General features: G+C 41.5%; 1 protein-coding gene across 1 annotated transcript; it reads left to right on the forward strand.

Annotated features, from left to right (window-relative positions):
- Positions 1-5,619: 5,619 nt before the first annotated feature.
- Positions 5,620-13,706, forward strand: LOC112631809 (cytochrome c oxidase assembly protein COX20, mitochondrial). Its single transcript, XM_025397299.1, is given in 5 exon segments — positions 5,620-6,054; positions 12,417-12,531; positions 12,682-12,745; positions 13,502-13,613; positions 13,615-13,706. Coding segments are annotated over 5 exon segments (357 nt in total). The 5' UTR covers positions 5,620-6,012; the 3' UTR covers positions 13,639-13,706.
- The last annotated feature ends 6,110 nt before the right edge of the window (positions 13,707-19,816 follow it).

The raw sequence follows: 19,816 nt of genomic DNA on the forward strand, positions 1-19,816 counted from the left end.
GTTCTTCAGCTTTCCCTTCAATGTGGTAAGTTTCTCCACATCTTCCCAATAGACGGAAGACCTTTTTTCCTTGTTTGTGATAACTAGAGTCAGAGTCTGTTGCTTGCAATGAAAAGCCTTACAATACAAAGATGGCTGAATGATAATAAGTTTGATTGGATGCTATTATATTTTACATAATTATATATAACGATAACATAACATATTATGATTAATAAGCTTGGTTTAAAGCTATTATAGAGAAAGCTCATTCTTTCCAAATCCCCATGTAACATGAACAAAATGATATCTCTTTTTTTTGTTGTTGATACAGAGTCTCACTCTGTTGCCCAGGCTGGAGTGCAGTGGTGCGATCTTGGCTCACTGCAACCTCCACCTCACGGGTTCAAGCAATTCTCCTGCCTCAGACTCCCAAGTAGCTGGGACTACAGACACGCACCACCATGCCTGGCTAATTTTTTTGCATTTTTAGTAGAGACGGGGTTTCACCATGTTGGCCAGGCTGGTTTCGAACTCATGACCTCAAGCGATCCACCTGCCTTGGCCTCCCAAAGTGCTGGAATTACAGACATGAGCCACATACCAGGCCAGAAGTGATACCCCCCCCCCACATACAATCAATAAACCCCCAAAAGGAGAAACAAACAGGCCACAGTATAAGACAAAATAAAACAAAAAATAGAAATGAACAACAAAAGCATATCCAACCATACTCACATGTGAAATAAAAGCTGAAATTACACAAAATTTAGGAAAGATTAATGGGAACATTACCTCTATGATAATCTGATATAACGAATGATAAAATGATTCTCAGAGGGAATTTTATAGTCATAACGACATTCATTAGAAACCAAAAAAGACGGAGAATAAGTGAATGAAGAAGTCAATTCAAAAAGCTAAAAAAAGACAATAGAATATATCAGGTAAATTTTTAAAATGTAAAATAGAAAGCGAAATTAAAAAACAGACAGTAAAACCAAAAGTTGGTCTTTTTAGAAGAAAAAAATATTCAAAATTATAAATGAGAAAGGGAGTATAGGATGATTATTTTCAAAATCATGAAAGTATGTTTTCATTATGAGTCAAGAATGCCTACTTAAGCAAGACACAAGATTCAGCACCATAAAAGGAAACATGGACAGATTTAATCCTGCAAGAAAAAAAGAGTTAAAATGTTTGAGAAATAAAAGACCCATAAACAAAAACAACAAAGAAGTGACCATGCAGAAAAGATTCGTTACATATATCAGGACTAAAAACTATACTTGTAAAGAGCTGCTTTAACAGGGAAATCACATACACAACCAATTTTCTTTCTTTCTTTCTTTTGAGACAGAGTCTTATTCTGTCACCCAAGCTGGAGTGCAATGGCACCATCTCAGCTCACCGCAACCTCCGCCTCCTGGGTTCAAGCAATTCTCCTGTCTCACCCTCCCGAGTAGCTGGGGCTGCAGGCGCACACTACTACACCTGGTTGATTTTTATATTTTTAGTAGAGACAGGGTTTCGCCATGTTGGCCAGGCTGGTCTCAAACTCCTAACCTCATGTGATCTTCCCACCTTGGCCTCCCAAAGTGCTGTCCCCGAATTTTTAAACACACAAAAGCTATAGAAAGTTAATTCTCAGAGAAAGAATGGTCAATAAACATTTGGAAGAATGCTCAACCACAGTAACAACCAGGAAAAGTTTAAAGCAGTAAGATACCATTTTCCCCCATCAGATTCAGCTCAGAGGCAGGGTCTTGCTCTGTCGCCCAAGCTGGAGTGCAGTGGCACAGTCATAGCTCATTGCATCCTCAAGCTCCTGGACTCAAGCAATGCTTCCTCCTGCCTCAGCTACCCCCAAAACCCCCCAAAAGCTGGGATTACAGGCACATGCCACTGAGCCCAGCTAATTTTTTGTTTTTGTTTTTTTTTTTTGACAGAGATTGGTGTTGGGAGGAGGCTCGCTTTGTTGTCTAGGCTGGTCTTGAACTCCTGACCTGAAGAGATCCTCTTGCCTTGGCCTCTCAAATTGCAAGGGGATTATAGGCCTGAGCCATCACGCCCACCCTCCCCCAAATTAAAAAATGTGAACATATGCAGTGTTGAAAAGGTGAGGAAACAGGTAACTCTCCCACACAGTTGATGGGGAATGTAGATTGATAGTATTTTTGGAGGACAAATTAGCAGTATATATTACATTTTAAATCGTGTATACTCCTTTAAATCAGTTATTGCATTTCCAGATATTTACCCTACAGAAATACTTGAACATATGCACATATATGCATGCATATGGATGCTGATTGAAGCATTTTTGGGGGATTAGTAAAAAATGGAAACTTTCAGAAATGTCAATCAGAAAGAAAATAAAGGATTACTAAGCAGTCATTAAAATGAATGGGTAAATCTGTAGTACATACATAAAACAAATTCCCAGATACATAGCAAAAAGGAAGTCACTGAACGCAAATGATGTGGTACCGTGTCATTTCAGCATGTATCACATACAGATACATGTATACATAGGCATGGAGGCAAGTGTGACATACAGCCTTTCGTTATTTACCCAATATATTCCAGTGTTGTTTTAATGAAGACAAAATACAGGTATTCATGTGATAATTTTTTTTTCTTTTTTTTTTTTTTGAGACGAAGTTTCGCGCTTGTTGCCTAGGCTGGAGTGCAATAGCGCGATCTTGGCTCACCAGAACCTCTGACTCCCGGGTTCAAGCGATTCTCCTGCCGCAGCCTCCCAAGCAGCTGGGATTACAGGCGTGTGCCACCACTTCCGGCTAATTTTTGTAGTTTTAGTAGAGACAAGGTTTCGCCATGTTGGCCAGGCTGCTCTAGAACTCCTGACCTCAGCTGATCCACCCGCCTCGGCCTCCCAAAATGCTAGGATTACAGGCACGAGCCACCGCACCTGGCCTCATGTGATAATATTTAATTACGAAAAAGCCGGGTGCCGGCCGGGCGCGGTGGCTCAGGCCTGTAATCCCAGCACTTTGGGAGGCCGAGAGGGGCGGATCACGAGGTCAGGAGATGGAGACCATCCTGGCTAACACGGTGAAACCCCGTTTCTACTAAAAAAATACAAAAAATTAGCCGGGCGTGGTGGCGGCGCCTGTAGTCCCAGCTACTCGGGAGGCTGAGGCAGGAGAATGGCGGGAACCCGGGAGGCGGAGCTTGCAGTGAGCTGAGATCCGGCCACTGCACTCCAGCCTGGGCGGCAGAGCGAGACTCCGCCTCAAAAAAAAAAAAAAAAGAAAAGAAAAAGAAAAAGCCGGGTGCCAAAGCTCATGTCTGTAATCCCAGCACTTTGGGAGGGTGAGGCAGGAAGATCGCTTCAGTCCAGAAGTTTGAGACCAGCCTGGGCAACATAGTGAGACACCACCCCCCACCTCCCATCTCTACAAATAATTTTTTTAAGAAGGAGAAAGAAGAGTTTAGAAAGAGAGACATCAAACTGTTATATTTACCTTAAAAAGGAGAGAAAGAACTGAGAGAGATTTTTACTTTCCATTCTGTAACTGTTAATTAAAAATGGAAGTATTATGCAATTTTGTGAAAACAGAAATTTTAAAATAGCCCAGGCACAGTGGCTCATGCCTGTAATCCCAGCACTTTGGAAGCCCGAAGCAGGCGTATCACCTGAAGTCAGGAGTTTGAGGCCAGCCTGGCCAACATAGTAAAACCCTTTCTCTACCAAAAATACAAAAATTAGCCGGGTGTGGTGGCGGGTGCCTGTAATCTCAGCTACTTAGGAGGCTGAGGCAGGAGAACCACTTGAACCCGGGAGGCAGAGGTTGCAGTGAGCTGAGATTGCACCACTGCACTCCAGCCTGGGCGACAAAGTGAGACTCTGTCTCAAAATAAATAAATAAATAAATAAATAATAAAAAATTTAAAAAAATTAAATCGTCCATGTGAAAATACTTTTCAAAGGCAAATAAAACGGACCCCAACAATGTCTACTCTAGCAAATTGTCAAAGTCACAATAAAAATAAAATAGGATGACTCAGTGGTGTTTTACTTGGTACTTTTCCAGTTTTCCTTTTACAACATAATCAACAACCACTTCGAAAGAATTCCCCGCTCCTTCAGGGAATATTACTACCTTCAACACTGCTTTTCCGATCTGGAGTTCAAAGCATAGTTAGCATTCGAATTTCAGCGGAGAAGCCAGAAATGGCAGGATATCACCAGCAGGGTGACTCTCTTCTTTTTCCCTAGCAAACAGTAGAACAGGATGTAGTTTCTCCCCGCGCCCAGACGGACCTTCGATCTTTCTCCCAGGCTGGACTGCAGTGGCGCGATCTCGGCTCACTGCAACCTCCGCCTTCCGTTTTCAAGCCATTCTACTGCCTCAAGCTCCCGAGTTGCTGGGATTACTGGCGCCCCCCACCACGCCAGGCTAATTTTTGTATTTTTAGCAGAGACGAGGTTTCACCATGTTGATCAGGTTGATCCCGAACTCCTGACCTCGTGATCCTCCCGCCTCGGCCTTCCAAAGTGCTGGGATTACAGGCGTGAGCCTCCGCGTTCCAGCACAGTATGTAGTTTCTAACTACAGTTTCAGAAACAAAAACAAAAAACAACCCCAATCCCCCCCCCACACAAAAACCTCACTTTGAAAAAAAATAACTGTGACACATACACATCCTACACCGTGTATTTTACTGGGATCTAGAAAGGTATTAAATGGGCATGCAAGTAAGGTCGTTACGGAATAAGAATACGCCCAATGAACAGTGCTTATGAATTCGACATCGTTAACAGTGAGCGCTTGCTGTCTGCCAGCGAGCAGCAGAGTTCGAAGCAGCATGACTTTGCACAATGACATACTCTACAAGTCCAGTCTCCCAAGAGTGCCCTTTGAAATACATATAACCTGAACGTGAAATGTAAAAGTACATAAAGGAGGCATAAAGTTAAAGGGGAAAAATTATAAATACTAGAAAAAATTGCTTTGTATTATTTGGATGGCTGAAAGATGGGCTCGACCCTGCACGCACGCGTTCTCGATTTGAGCTCGCCAATATGCAGTATTTTGTTTCACGTTATGGCGCAGTCGTAGGGAAGAGTGAAACGTGCAACACGACTTCACATCAAAAATGCACGTTGCAGAGGCATTTTTCCTCGGGGACGCAGGAAGACTTCGCCCCACGCGCGCCCTCCCCGCGGACACCAATGTCCTGACGCAAGTTCATTAGCGAGCCGCTCCCTCCATTTTGTCCCCAGTCTCCTTTACACGAACTGCGCCGTGCTATTTTAAAGCCACTTAGTAATGAAACTATAAAAGGGAGGAAGTGGGGTGGGCGTGGGAGCCCCGTTTGCGCGAGGCAGGCGCTGGGGACTAAATGGCTGCTGGTGCGGAGTGGGGCTGCCCCGGCACCAAAGGCTCGTCCCGTGGCCGGAAGGACAAAGGACACTTAGGGGACGAGGGCCGCCGAGCCAGCGCGGAGCGCCTTCCCGGTCGGTGGGCTGGGGCGGGCTGTGGGCTGCGCCGACCCCCGTAACGGGGCCCACCCCGCGGGACAAAGCAGCGGCGCCGCGCCCGCTCCCTCCAACGCGGCCCCGCCCCTCGGCGCGCGCCCGGGGCTCGCGCACGTGAGCACGCGCGCCGGAGAAGACGGTTAGAAATGGCGGTTGGGACGGAGGAGGGGGCTGGGGCGGGAAGCGGAGCTCTCTGGCTCGGTTCCGCCCCCGCCCCGCCAGGAATCCGGGAGCCGGTTTTCCGAACCCTTCTCCTTCCGTGCTCCCGACCCTGCAGGCTGTGTGCCGGGCTGGGAAGAAAATGTGACCCGTTCGATGGAACAAAGGACATGACAGCCCAGGCACCAGCCCGTCCCGGTGCGGCCACTGCGGAGTATTAGGAACGTTCCCTAAAATGGCGGCCGGCGCGTGGGGACGGGGCGGGAGGCGGCGGCGCAAGGGGGCGGGACGGGGAGGGGCGCGGCTGGCCTGGCTTCTGCTCCGGCGACCCCGGCGGTGAGGGCGGGTGGAGTCGCGGAGTCGTCCTCATGGCCGCTGCGCCGGAGCCCAGTGAGCCCAAGGAGAGGAAGGTAACCCGGGGGTCGGCGGGGCGCGCGCCGCGGGGGGCGGTAAGGACGGTCTCCGCGGAGCTCCAAGGCCCGGAGCACGTGCCACTGGCTTCTCTGCCACCCATGGGCTTGAAACTTAACTGTTCCTAGTCCTTATCCCCAGCCCCCAACATTTTAATCTAAGTTGCCGGGACAAAATTGACCAAAACTAGGGGGAGGAGGGGACCAGTAGTACTAATGACTTACTACAGGTCATTATGAAATAAACTAACAATACTGAATCTTTTGGCGAGAAAATTTTGCTGCTAAGGGCACTGCACTGTAATTTGCTAGTAAAGGCTAATAGTAGAGATTAAAGCTCCCTTGAGGACAGGTGCCTTGTCTTTAACACGTTGTATTCATCACTTTTAACACAGGAGTAAGTAATGGATGAGGGATGACTTGATTGTACCACGATGAGATGAAGGGTTTTCTTCTCCATCACCAGTAGCCTCCCTAGCTGGTGTCCCTGTACTGTCTCCTGAATCCACCTTCCACTAGTTATCCGCTGGCCCCTTCCAGTGTGTAAACGGGACAGTTTTCATGCCTCTGCCTAACATCCGGTCGTAGCAGCCCATCCCATCTCTTTAAGGATAAAACCCAAATTCTTGGTATAGTAAAGCTAAACCAAGCGCTCTCCCTGGAAGGGCTCCTGTGTTTCACCAAAGCCGACTTAGGTACTTTCCCCATCTTCCCAGGCATCCTGTACGTCGTTACACTTATCATATTGGAAGGCAATAAATGATCTTGCGTGGGCTCCTTATTAAGAGCAGGGAACCCAATTTGTATTCTCAGGACAGAACAGGTATTCAGAAAAGGATAATGGAAGAGGAAAAAAGTTTTAATATAAACTATGGAGATCGTAACATTGGCTAATCATGAGCAAGTATTTATAGAAGACCCACTGTGTGCTAAACGGCTCCTAATATATACTTTTAAGATATTCTCTCAGCTTGGAAATTGTGCTCACTTCTTGCTCTTGCTTGGTTCTCTGGTGGGCTTCCATCTAAATTTTGCCAAGACATCAGATCATACGGTTAATATTAACACATATTGTATAAATTGTTTTCATACTTAATAGCCAACAGGTTTTGTCAGTTTACGTACTACTGGTGCCTAATCTATTTTTACTCTCCCATACACTGCCCATTTGGAATAAGCTTAGTGGTTTTTTTTTTTTTTTAAAAAAAAAGATCCTTGCATACACACAGTAAATCCTAGATTCAGTTTTGTGATAAACACTGGAATCCTGAATGGGACTTTTGGTAGAAGACAACTGCTTTTTATAAAGGTCATAAAGGTGGTTTAATCCATTGGAAATTAAAAAAAAAAAAAAAGATCAACATTGACCTATTTAATTGGCCCATCAGTAAGTAGCAAAACAATATTGTAGTTGTTGAAATGAAGATAGTTATAAGCCTCAAACTGAGCATGGTCAGAGGTGGGAGGCCAAAAAACAAAAAATCGCTCATGAAACAGTAGTACCTATCAGAGCCCATCAAAAAGCTAATTAATAGAAGCTATGACGAATTAATAGCCCAAGGTACTGTCAGAAAAGAAGCCTGTGGTATTTTTTTAAAAAGAATTTGTCAGTGATCATTACAGCACAACCCAGGGAGGAGGATTATTTTAAGAATTAGCAAACCTAAAGTAAAAATGGGAGTTACCAAGCTGGCATACCTTGACAGAACTAGCCCCTAAAATCTGTCCTCTGCCACATTCTTGTCCTTCAGGAAACTTTAAAATGTGAAATTTGGTACATGTAAATTCACATTCAGGTAAATTCTTAATTTACCCATTCAAAATATATTTACAGAGTGCCTACTGAGTATTAGGCACTAAACTAGGTACTAGACTGATCGAGACAGGAAAAATCCCTTTAAGGAGCTGACATTCTACTCGGGGAATCAATAAGCAAGACTTCTGCCGAGCCAGTGATGCAGAGATCAGGAGAAAGGCGTCATGTGTTCGGTAACAACCGTCTCAGCTTGTTAGAGGAATGGCAAGGCCACGGTGCCTGGACTAGTGGCCAAGAGTGGGATATGAAAGAGCACGGGATCATGCAGGGCCTTTGGAGCAATGGTAAGGATTCTGAGCATAATCGAAGGCTACAGAGGATTTACTATAGTCATCTGGTACACATTTTTGTGAGTAGAATCAAGATCTGAAAAGGTACTGTTGATAGATGATAATTTGATAGGACAGGTTGAACTTCCCACTTCAAAAAAAAACCCATTTTCTTTTAGTGTCTTATCAGTTTCAGATTTAGGATGCTCAACCTGTATTAGCAATGAAGTTGGTGGGCAGTGGTTTGGCTCAGGATGTATTTAGAATGTAGATCCTTCCAGACTTGTTAATACCTTGAACGTGGATTTGATGAAGGAATCAAGGATGACTCTTAGGTTTTGGGTCTGAAAATTGGTTGAGTAGTGTGCCATTAAGAGGCTGGTTTGGAGGTGAAAATGTATTTTGCAAATACTAGGTTCAAGGTGCTTTTTATACATAAAAGTGTCATTCAGCAGATGAATGAGGCTGAAGCTTGGGAGAGATTAGGGTTTGATTGAGAAATCTGGAGTCATGATATAATGGCATTTAATTGAAAGCCTTGAGAGACCTAGGAAGAGACTGGATTTCAAAGGAGGTAAGAGTGGCACTTCAACATCAGGAGGGAACAGCAGCAACAAAGATGTCAATGAAATGGAAAACCAGGAGACGTATTTGAAGCCAAGTAAAAGTAAAAAAGTTTCAAAAACAAATGATAATTTGTGCCACATATGCTGAGATGCAGACTAAGAGAGACAGCAGTGGATGTCTTTTGGAGGTCTTGACTGTCAAGTTCAGTGGATAGATGCCTCACTCAAGTGAGTTAAAGGGAGAATGGGAGGTTTTAAGTAGAAAAGCACACTTAAACTCAAAGTTTTGCCCCGAAAGGATGGTAATTTAGGAGGCTGATGAGGGGAGAGGGGTGTACAGAGGATTTTTGGGTTTTTTTGAGATGAAGTCTTGCTGTGTTGCCCAGGCTGGAGTGCAGTGGTGCCATCTTGGCTCACTGCAACCTCCGCCCCCCGGGCTCACGCGATTCTGCCTCAGCCTCCCGAATAGCTGGGATTACAGGCATGTGCCACCATGCCTGGCTAATTTTCTGTACTTTTAGTAGAGACAGGGTTTTGCCATGTTGGCCAGGCTGGTCTCAAACTTCCGGCCTCAGGTGATCTACCCACTTTGGTCTCCCAAAGTGCTGGGATTACAAGCGTGAGTCACTGTGCCTGGTCAAGAGGGTTGATAGTAAATTATTGCAAGTAAAAAAACTAACGGTGCAAATGAAAGGGGTGGCTACAGAGGCCAAGCCCTTGAGTATGCGAGAGGGAAATCAAGTGCCCAAGTGGGAAGACTAGTGTTAGACAGTCTTCCTTTGCAATTCATCCTTTGCAACCAGAGGAAAGACAAATACGGGCACTGAAGCAGATTTAGTGGTGGAACATCAACTGGCTCTAATTTGATCAGATCTGTTTCTATACTTTATTGACATTCTGGCTTGGAAATCTCTTGAGCTTTCCTTAGATCCATCAGGGTGAGCTGGTAAAGGTGGTTTTCTAAATTTAAGCTTTAAAAATGTCTAACATTTCCTTAATTTATTTTTAAGGGTTCCTATTTGTTAGTGGCAAAGAGTTAAATCTTAAGTTTGCAGGCTACTTAAAAATGTTTAAGGCATGTATATTATGAACAGAATATTTCCATATATAAATACAATACTTCAAAGAGAGTTATGCCCGGGATCCTTTATTCATCTGCACTTCTGAGCATTTTACAGTTCAGTGTGCTTGACTGTAAAGGTATACAGGCTCAAGTCGTTGCATATTCTTCCCATTTTGATAGAAACTGCAGGGATTTATGTACTGAATCGTATTACTTCTTAGACATGTGACAACTGGAAAGCTGCCCACAGAACCCTTCAGCCTTGGTTATTTCTTTTTTTTTTTTTTTTTTTTTTTTGAGACGGAGTCTCGCTGTGTCGCCCAGGCTGGAGTGCAGTGGCGTGATCTCGGCTCACTGCAAGCTCCGCCTCCCGGGTTCACGCCATTCTCCCGCCTCAGCCTCCCAAGTAGCTGAGACTACAGGCGCCCGCCACCACGCCCGGCTAGTTTTTTGTATTTTTAGTAGAGACGGGGTTTCACCATGTTAGCCAGGATAGTCTCGATCTCCTGACCTCGTGATCCACCCGCCTCGGCCTCCCAAAGTGCTGGGATTACAGGCTTGAGCCACCGCGCCCGGCCTGGTTATTTCTTAATGATATGGTTTGGCACAATGGAAATGTCATACGCTTTGGGGTGAAACTGACTTCTACCTCCACTCCTGCCAACTCTTATTATTAGCCTCTTAAGTCCCCGAGCCTGTTTCAGAGGTAATCTCACAGAGAGGCTGGAGAATTACAAAACGTGTAGAGAGCCTGGCACTATTACCCACCCACCCCCACAACCAGCAGCTCTTAATTATGAGATCAGCCACTATTATTTTAGATCAGAGAGTTTTGTTGGGGATTGGGTTTGTTTCAGAAGGCACTATTTTAAATAGGATGTGTAGCTTCTATTTAGATATTTGCCTTTAAAGCCAGCTGACCTATTTTCCTATTGTTTGCAAATTTACTTTTGTTAAAAATTAAAATTTCCTAAAGCAGTGTTTCCCCAGTCTGATAGTCATCAGAAAAAACCACCTGGAGTTTTCTAAATAGATTCCAATGAATCTAAATCAGAATCTGAGAGTGGGACTAGAAAATACTTAGTTCTGCCCTGTAGTAGAAGCTGGTCTCGCACTCGCATCTTTGCACCTAAGACTAGAGATAAAACTGGTACTAACCCTCTGGCCCCAGCATCCCATCCTTGGGGAAATAGGCTAGTTAAGGGGTAGTCCTGGACTGGAGCATTCCCCATTTGCATAACACTACCCGCATGATCATATATCCCCTGAGCTTTCATGCTGATAGGAGAAAAGTCTCTTTGCTAAATGAAATCCCCCAACCTCTTGGTAACGTGAAGAACTGTACTGCAAAGGTTTGAAACAATCCTGTTAGGCATGCAGTTGGGAGCAGGGGGCCAGACAGGGAGAGGGAAAAAATGGAATAGAATGATTCAAGAGTAAATAATTTTTGCTTTATTATGAACCAAATCACATTTTGTCTCTTCCAACAGATGCTTGAGCCAAAGAAGCAAACATAGGCAGAAATACAATTGAGAATATATACCTTCATGTTTCAACCTTTAATCTGACTTGCCTTTTACTGTCCTTTCCCCATTTCTTCTAACCTCTTTTGCCTTACAATATATTACCTTCTAGGTATCACCTCATCCTATAGAATCCTCTTCTAGTTTTAATGTCCTGCCCCAAATACTAACCCATTGAAGATAACTATGAAACCTTTAAATGGACAGTGGTTCCTTTTAAAAGCAGCCTTACTGAAAATCTGATACATACTGAATCAAGTTTTAGAAAACAATTACAATGACTTTTCTAAACTTTTGTGTTGACAGAAATGCCAGTTCAGCAGTGTGACTGTTCTTTCAAATGTCTGTCTTGCCGCCCTAGAGTGACAGACATCCCAGTTAAACATATTGGGAAAAAGAAATACATAAATCCAATGAAGACTGTAGAAAAATAAGTCATTTTAGCACTTGAAGAAACTTCAGTCACCTAACCCAACCCGTTCATGTTATAGATTTGAGACCATGGAGATAAAAGTAGCCTATAGAATACAGAAGTTAGCGGCAGATCTGAGATAAAAATCCCGCTCTTTGGATCCACGGGTTTTTCACCACACCTAGCTATCGTTACCATGTATTATGAACAAAGAATCAAATATAATTAAGTGCAGCCTCACTTCACAGGCAAGAAAAGAGACTAGAGTTTAATATATTGTCCATGTTTATCTTAACATGAAACATTTACTCTTACAACCACAGTTGATGTTAACCTAGTTAATAAAATATGAAAGGTTTTTAAATGGCACTACATAAGCAAACATGACTCAAATTACTTTTTCCGTTTCTGCTTCCCAAATTATTGGAGTTATTTAAGCAAACTATGCTGCTTTCAATTTCAGTGATGGGCATAAAAGTTACCCTATTGCTTAAGGGTGTTCTGGTCCAATTTTTAAGGCTTTCAGATTTAAAGATTCAGACTGCACACCAAAGCTGGACAAAGACAATACAAGCTGATTTAGGTTTTCACATGGCACATATTCTAGTTTAAACCCTTAACTACAACAAAATAAATGGTGGTGTCATTTTTGCCAAACCACCCCAAAATGAAATACTTTCTTACTCAATCTAGGTTCTTTTTTTTCATTCTAGGCCTTTAAGCTCCTAGGATTTTTAGATGTTGAAAATACTCCCTGCGCCCGGGATTCGATATTGTATGGTTCATTAGGATCTGTTGTGGCTGGCTTTGGACATTTTTTGTTCACTAGTGAGTATCTGTGTTTATTTCTCTATGTACTAAAAAAAGCATTTCTCTATGTGATGAAAGATTTTTTTTCTAGATGGAGTAATGTATATAACAGGCAATTATAACAGGCATTTATATATTCTAATTGACTGTTATGCTTATTTTTGACAGGTAGAATTAAAAGATCATGTGATGTTGGAGTAGGAGGGTTTATCTTGGTGACTTTGGGATGCTGGTATGTTTGCTAAGTATTCACGATAGGTTACCTAATTCAAAAAGCACGTTTTCAGAGCAATCTCCCATTGTGAGATACTCACCCTCAATGAAGAATCTTGACTTTTAAGGACATTTTCATGGAAATCTGTCTTAAAATGCTTGAACACATAAATGCGTATTAGATATTCCATTAAAAAGCTGTGGTTTTTACACTTCACTTAGGAAAGCCTCAACCATTTCCCTTACCCTAATACTTATTTCATCCCTGCTTATTCATACCTGAAAATGCTACTTTAAGAATGTGTTTATAACCACTGATGAGTGAAAATATGGATGAGCCTCAAATATTTGCCAGACCTAAGAGTACGGTATGTACATACTATATGGTTCCATTTATACATGAATTTCTGCAGGGAACTATTTAAGGTGATAGAAATAATTTTATGTAGACATAGCATTATTATCCTGTTAATGAGAGCAAATACTAGTTTCTTATAATAAACAATGCTATCAGAAGACTGAAAACTAATGGATTTTATCATTTACAAATTGTTATGTAGACATCCTTTTCTTTCCTAATAAAAAAGAATGTGTTGATAGTAGTCTGACACCAAAACTGCCCAAAAATAGCACTATAAATTAGAACATTCATATTTTTCAGTCTCAGGGTAGTCATCTGTAAGTATTTAAGTTCTGTGTGATTTATAGAGAATTTCATAAATTAATTTCTCTAGGACTTAATATTAACAATTTATTCATATTCTTTTCTTCCAAGGTTTCATTGTAGGTATAATTATGCAAAGCAAAGAATCCGGGAAAGAATTGCCAGAGAAGAAATTAAAAAGAAGATATTATATGAAGGTACCCACCTCGATCCTGAAAGAAAACCACAACAGCAACAGCAGCAATTGAACAATCTTGAGCACAGAAAAGTCGATGTGAACGAAGTTAATTAAGATCAACCACACAAAACATTTCATGTGCAATAAGCTCTCAATCAAATAAATAAAGTTTAAGTTGTCATTTTTTACCCCCACTTGTATGGAATGAAAACTTGCCAGTTTATTCTGGCCCCATGTCTACTGCCAGGATAGCATTCTTACATGTTACATATAGTGGACTTGTCATACTTAAAATGTGAAAGAATTATAAAACCTAGTGTTTAATGTACTTGGAAAGAGTTTCCTTGTAGTAGTAAGTATACAGTTTAATGACAAGTAAACTTCCCTTAACAAAAACCTCAACCTTATTAGTATCCCATTAAAAAGCAGCAACTACTTACTGACTTCTTAAAAGATTTAAAACGAAGGGATTTTATCACTTTGCAAATTATTTTTTAAATGCATTCATCATTTGACAATATTCTCTCATTTCTTAAAATGTGAGTCATCTTCCAAAAGAGTTGTTTTTAACTGCCCTAAACATTTTTGGGAAAGTATGCAGGGTTTAAATTTGTAAGTATAATTAGTTTTGAATTTAAATATGCACATGGAACTTGTTTGGCAGACTGATGCAATAGAAAAATAATTGCAGTATTACTATTAATGTAAACAATCCATTTGAAAGTCAATCAGCTGCTCCCATTAAAATATTATTTAAAATACAAGAATACCCACAGCATCTAACTAAATCCTCAGGATTTATTCTCTGGAGAAATTCTCCCTTTCTAGGAAAATGAAGTTATTCCTGGTTTTAATCTGTACAATTACTTTAAGAAAAGCTATTATATATAACAAAACACAAGCTAGATGCTTAAGAAATGCTTAAAGAAATACTGGGGGGAAGACACCAGCAGTCAACAAGATTGTGGTCGTTTCTGGTCCTATTATTTTGATGTACCATGGAAGGCACAGAAATAGCAAAGAAGAAAATATTATTTTGATCTACATCTTTTTTTAAAGAAAAATGGAGCTTGCTCCAGTTCAATTCACAAGAACATTTTCCCTCCCATGCCCACCTTTTCTTGTGGCTGTCGCTAGGAAGGTTATGATGCAGAGGCTGTGTGGTTTACCAAATGCCTTAACTTAGCAGTGAATGACACTGTCAAACACATGTTGAGGGAAAAGTTTTACTGATTCACAAAAAGACAGTTTGCCCACTCTTAGTGGCACAAATCAAAGCTGCATGCAGTCTACATTATCCAAATTAGTTATAACCAAATAATTGTTAAAAAATTCTGCCGGGGCCGGGCGCGGTGGCTCAAGCCTGTAATCCCAGCACTTTGGGAGGCCGAGACGGGCGGATCACGAGGTCAGGAGATCGAGACCATCCTGGCTAACACGGTGAAACCCCGTCTCTACTAAAAAATACAAAAAACTAGCCGGGCGAGGTGGCAGGCGCCTGTAGTCCCAGCTACTCGGGAGGCTGAGGCAGGAGAATGGCGTAAACCCGGGAGGCGGAGCTTGCAGTGAGCTGAGATCCCGTCACTGCACTCCAGCCTGGGCGACAGAGCGAGACTCCGTCTCAAAAAAAAAAAAAAAAAAAAAATTCTGCCGGGCGCAGTGGCTCACACCTGTAATCCCAGCACTTTGGGAGGCCGAGGCAGGCAGATCACCTGAGGTCAGGAGTTCAGGACCAGCCTGGCCAACATGGTGAAACCCTGTCTCGTCTAAAAATACAAAAATTAGCCAGTCATTGTGGTGCATGCCTGTGGTCCCAGGTACTCAGGAGGCTGAGGCAGGGGAATCACTTGAACCCGAGGTGGGGCGGGCGGAGGTTGCTGTGAGCCAAGATTGCGCCACTGCACTCTAGCCTAGGTGACAGAGACTCTCGAATTAAAAATAATAATCCATAGGATATTCAACCATGTTTTCAGAGGCAGCACTGTATGAATGTGGGAAAATATTGATAATCACTAATCAATAATCTGATAACTGTAGACAGGCCACTTATGCTTAGTTATCCCTTGGTATCCACAGGCCCAAGTCCCTTGAAATAAAATGCCCTCATATTTGCATATAATCTACATACATTTTCCCATATACTTTAAGTCATCTCTAATTACTTACAATGCCTAATATAAAATAAATGCCCTGTAAATATAGTTATTATTTTCCTTTTTCTGTTGTTGTTGTTGTTTCATTGTTATTTTTTGTCTTTACCTCCAGTATTTTCAACCCACGGTTGGTTGAATCCAAGGATGCAGAACTGGAGGACATGGAGGGCTGACGTGTAACATACGTAACATGTAACAGGTCCCTTCCAGCACTAGCACACTGCAATTACATCTTACCCTGAATAAGAGAGAAGCTCTCTCTCGGCTGGTAAAATTTCCAATGTCTTCACCAATAACAAGGTTAGCTCATTTTCACAGTTTGCATAAACTGGAAACCTGGATAAAAACAAATTTGTAACATATTTGGTTGGATTATTTTTTAAATGCTTCATGTATTTACATGACAATAACTTTTATTCTTGTGCTATTAAGATTTTACAAGTGTATTAATAAATTACTAAAGTCTGTAACACCCACCCTCAATAAGAAGAAACCGGTAGACACTTCCAGTCTCTCCTACCAATGTCTACCCTACCATCCAACTTTACGTCCAAACTGTAGTTTTTTGCTAAACCTTCAATGCACTGTGACCCTTTTTTTTCTCTTGAGACGGAGTTTCATTCTCGTTGCCCAGGCTGGAGTGCAGTGGCATGATCTTGGCTCACTGCAACCTCCACCTCCCGAGTTCAAGTGATTCTCCTGCCTCAGCCTCCCACGTAGCTGGGATTACAGGTGCATGCCACCACATCTGGCTAATTTTTGTATTTTTAGTAGAGACAGGGTTTCACCATGTTGGCCAGGCTGGTCTTGAACTGACCTCAGGTGATCTGCCTGCCTCAGCCTCCCCAAGTGCTGGGATTACAGGCGTGAGCCACCGCTCCTGGCACATTATGACCTTTATACCGTATCCACGCTGCCACTTAAACTTTTCCGTTTCACTTGGAATGGCTTTTTTACTTCCTCTCTGTAACTTTCCATTCTTTTGCTCACTAGCTTCTGGGAACTACAGTCACCTTTTAAGTTCTCACTATTTTGTGTCTTATAATCGTTGGTGCTTTCCTTGGTCACCAGCAGTGTCAGGTACCATCACGTACAGCCTAAGTTTCTCACTGGCAAAAACCTTGGCCATTTTTATCTTTACATTCTCATCCAAGTATCTGGCACAAAATAGTCAATAAATGCTTGACAAAATAGTCCAGGTTCCTGGTCGGGCGCGGTGGTTCACACCTGTAATCCCAGCACTTTGGGAGGCCAAGGCGGGCAGATCACATGGTTAGAAGTTCGAGACCAGCCTGGCCAACCATGGTGAAACCCCGTCTGTACTAAAAAACGAAATATAAAAATTAGCCTGGCATGGTGGTGTGCAACTGTAATACCAGCTACTCGGGAGGCTGAAGCAGGAGAATTGCTTGAACCCGAGGGGCGGAGGTTGCAGTGAGCTGAGATCGTGTCACTGCACTCCAGCCTAGGTGACAGAGCCAGACTCAGTCTCAAAAAAAATGAAAATAGCCCAGGTTCCCCTTCTCTCATCCAGACTTTCACACGTCACAATTTCAAACTGTAAGAGTAACCTACCTTCCATGAGCACCTGGAACCTCCAGCGTACAGCTTCTTTCATTGTTCCATTAATTCCGAAATGTCACACTAGGTGATATAGCAGTAGGTACCAGCTAAATAGCTGATTAAAATAGAATTATGGTTATTAGTAGTCTTACAAACTTCTTGTGGCTTATCTATCATACCTACTTTTTTAAAATCTTTTAAGTGCTTTATGCACTTTCCCCTTCCCTCGCCCCTCCCTCTTTGGTTTTCCTTGACTGCTTGTGCTTTTCCATCTCAGTAAAAGGACCTCAGGGAATTTAAAATTAACTAGCTCTTCTCTGGACTTGTGATTTATATTGACTGAGTTTGGCAACAAGAAAATGTGACTATCCCTAGGTACCATCATTTGATTTGCAAGCATCTCTTTAGTCTACGTACCTCTACTCCATCGCTGGTTTCCCTTTGCTTCGATTATATAATGCGAGGAGGTCTATATAATAAATTCAGGATTCCTGTTTATGCACTTTTCAGCAAAGAGCTAGGGATCAAATAGGGTTTCAATCCTTCTATTCCTAGATAAAAATCTGTGATGGGGATCAAGACACCCCTTTAAAAGTCATGTTAAGATATACACTATTCTTTGGGTAAGCAGAAGATCTTAACAAGGAAAGTAGAAAAATTAAAATGATTGCTGTAATTCTGATTTTTAGTGGTCCTCTAGAATAAAATAATTTTTGGAAGTAGTTATCTTAAAATACTCCAGTCGTCATCAACCCAGGTCAATATACCAATATCCTCTACCACCCAAAATACTGGTATTTTACACAACTTATTTTGCACATTAAATTCCATTTTAAAATGTTTTAAAATGTTTTCTTAAAAAGGAAGCTGTTAGAACAAAAAAATTATGAAGGTAGTTTTTTCAAAGTATTAAAGTTCATAATGTGAGCACTACAAATGTTTTACAAATATTTTTCAGTGCTTTCAACCATTGCATTTGCCCTCTGCTTCCATGTTCTAGAATAAGGACATTTAAGTATTTTTATGTTGATAATAAGCAAATACTAATTCTGAGAGAGGTTTCTATTGTTCACTTTAAAAGGTAGGTCAATGTAATGGGTGGTATCTGTTCTTAATTCTTCTAAGAATTAAATCCTGTATGTTATCAGTCACCTATTATATGGCACACCCTCAGGGGATATCAAAGTAATCATTCTTTGCATATACTGGCTTCTTAAGGTTTAAGTTTCCATAAAAATGTTTCTTCACCGATACCCTGAAGTCATGTGAAATAAAACATATGCCTTACCATCTAAATTCAAAGCTTATTTTTGAAATGAATGTTTCCCTTTTCTGTAGTTTTATTATTTTTCTCAAATGAACAGAAATGGTTATGAAACCGTAAGTTGCCTACTCTTCAGAAACCATTAAATTGCTTTATTTGTGAGTAGACCCATATTTCATTAAGCAAACTCTGATAGCTACATCTGGAATCAGAATAGAGCCCAAGCCCTCTTAGTTCACCTAAAGACATTCTGGAGTGTATAGTGGGGAAAATAAATTCCTCTAAAGTCTTTTTCAGGGAAATGGAAAATTACATGTCCTGGACTGATACAACCAAAGCTCACACAAGCCCTCCCATTCCTTCAGTCTTGAATTTACTTCCTAGTTGATTTTATATACTTCAATATATGAACTAATCACTTCATTATCCAAAAGGATGTCAAGTTATTTTCCAAATTTTCATAAGCTAGTAAAAATAAGTATTTGTGAATTTAATAGAAATGAAAAAGATTTTGGGCAACCAAGGACAGAAAGGTCTCCTATGCACTGTTTGACATTAGAACGTTGTAAGGAAGTACTTACACTCTACCAAGTAGGGTGGAGATCAAAACAAATGTATTGCCAAAAGTTTAATAGATGACATCAGAAAAATGATCTAACTTTGAAAGGACTCAGGTCTATTTGCACATACACCTGTAAACCTAAGCAAGAGGACTGCCAATTGCTAAGCACACACAGAATACACACTTCACCTCAGATATGCAAGAGAAAACACCCTTTTTTTTCTGTTGTAGAGACTCTGTCCATCTGGTTACCAATTACTCTCTTCCCCCATCTTTTAAAAATAGAGCCCTATTTAAAGTGATTCTGGAAGCCTAACGTAACTATGAAATGTACAAGCAGCAATTAATTTGGAATACCTATTGGAATCACTGGAACATTTAGTTGGACCCTTTAACTCTTCCACACAGCACATTCACATGGACAGACTAAGGAAAAGGAGATGAAATGTAAATCAGCACATTTGTTTGCTTTACTTTTCAAGAAAAAAAAAAAGTTACGTTGGAATCTTTTATTCTTGTACTTGACCATGATTTTCCCAATCTTTAACTACATACAACTGAGATACAGGATACAAGTTGCCTCAAAAAATTCCTTTTGTTAGTTGACATTTAAATAGGCCAATAACTCTTTAGGTATTAATGTTATCTCACCTCCATATATGCTTTAACTTTTGCAGCATTAATGTCACACTTATAAACTGGTGTC

The sequence above is a fragment of the Theropithecus gelada genome, chromosome 1, assembly GCF_003255815.1.
Source record: "Theropithecus gelada isolate Dixy chromosome 1, Tgel_1.0, whole genome shotgun sequence".
Lineage (NCBI taxonomy): Eukaryota > Metazoa > Chordata > Mammalia > Primates > Cercopithecidae > Theropithecus > Theropithecus gelada.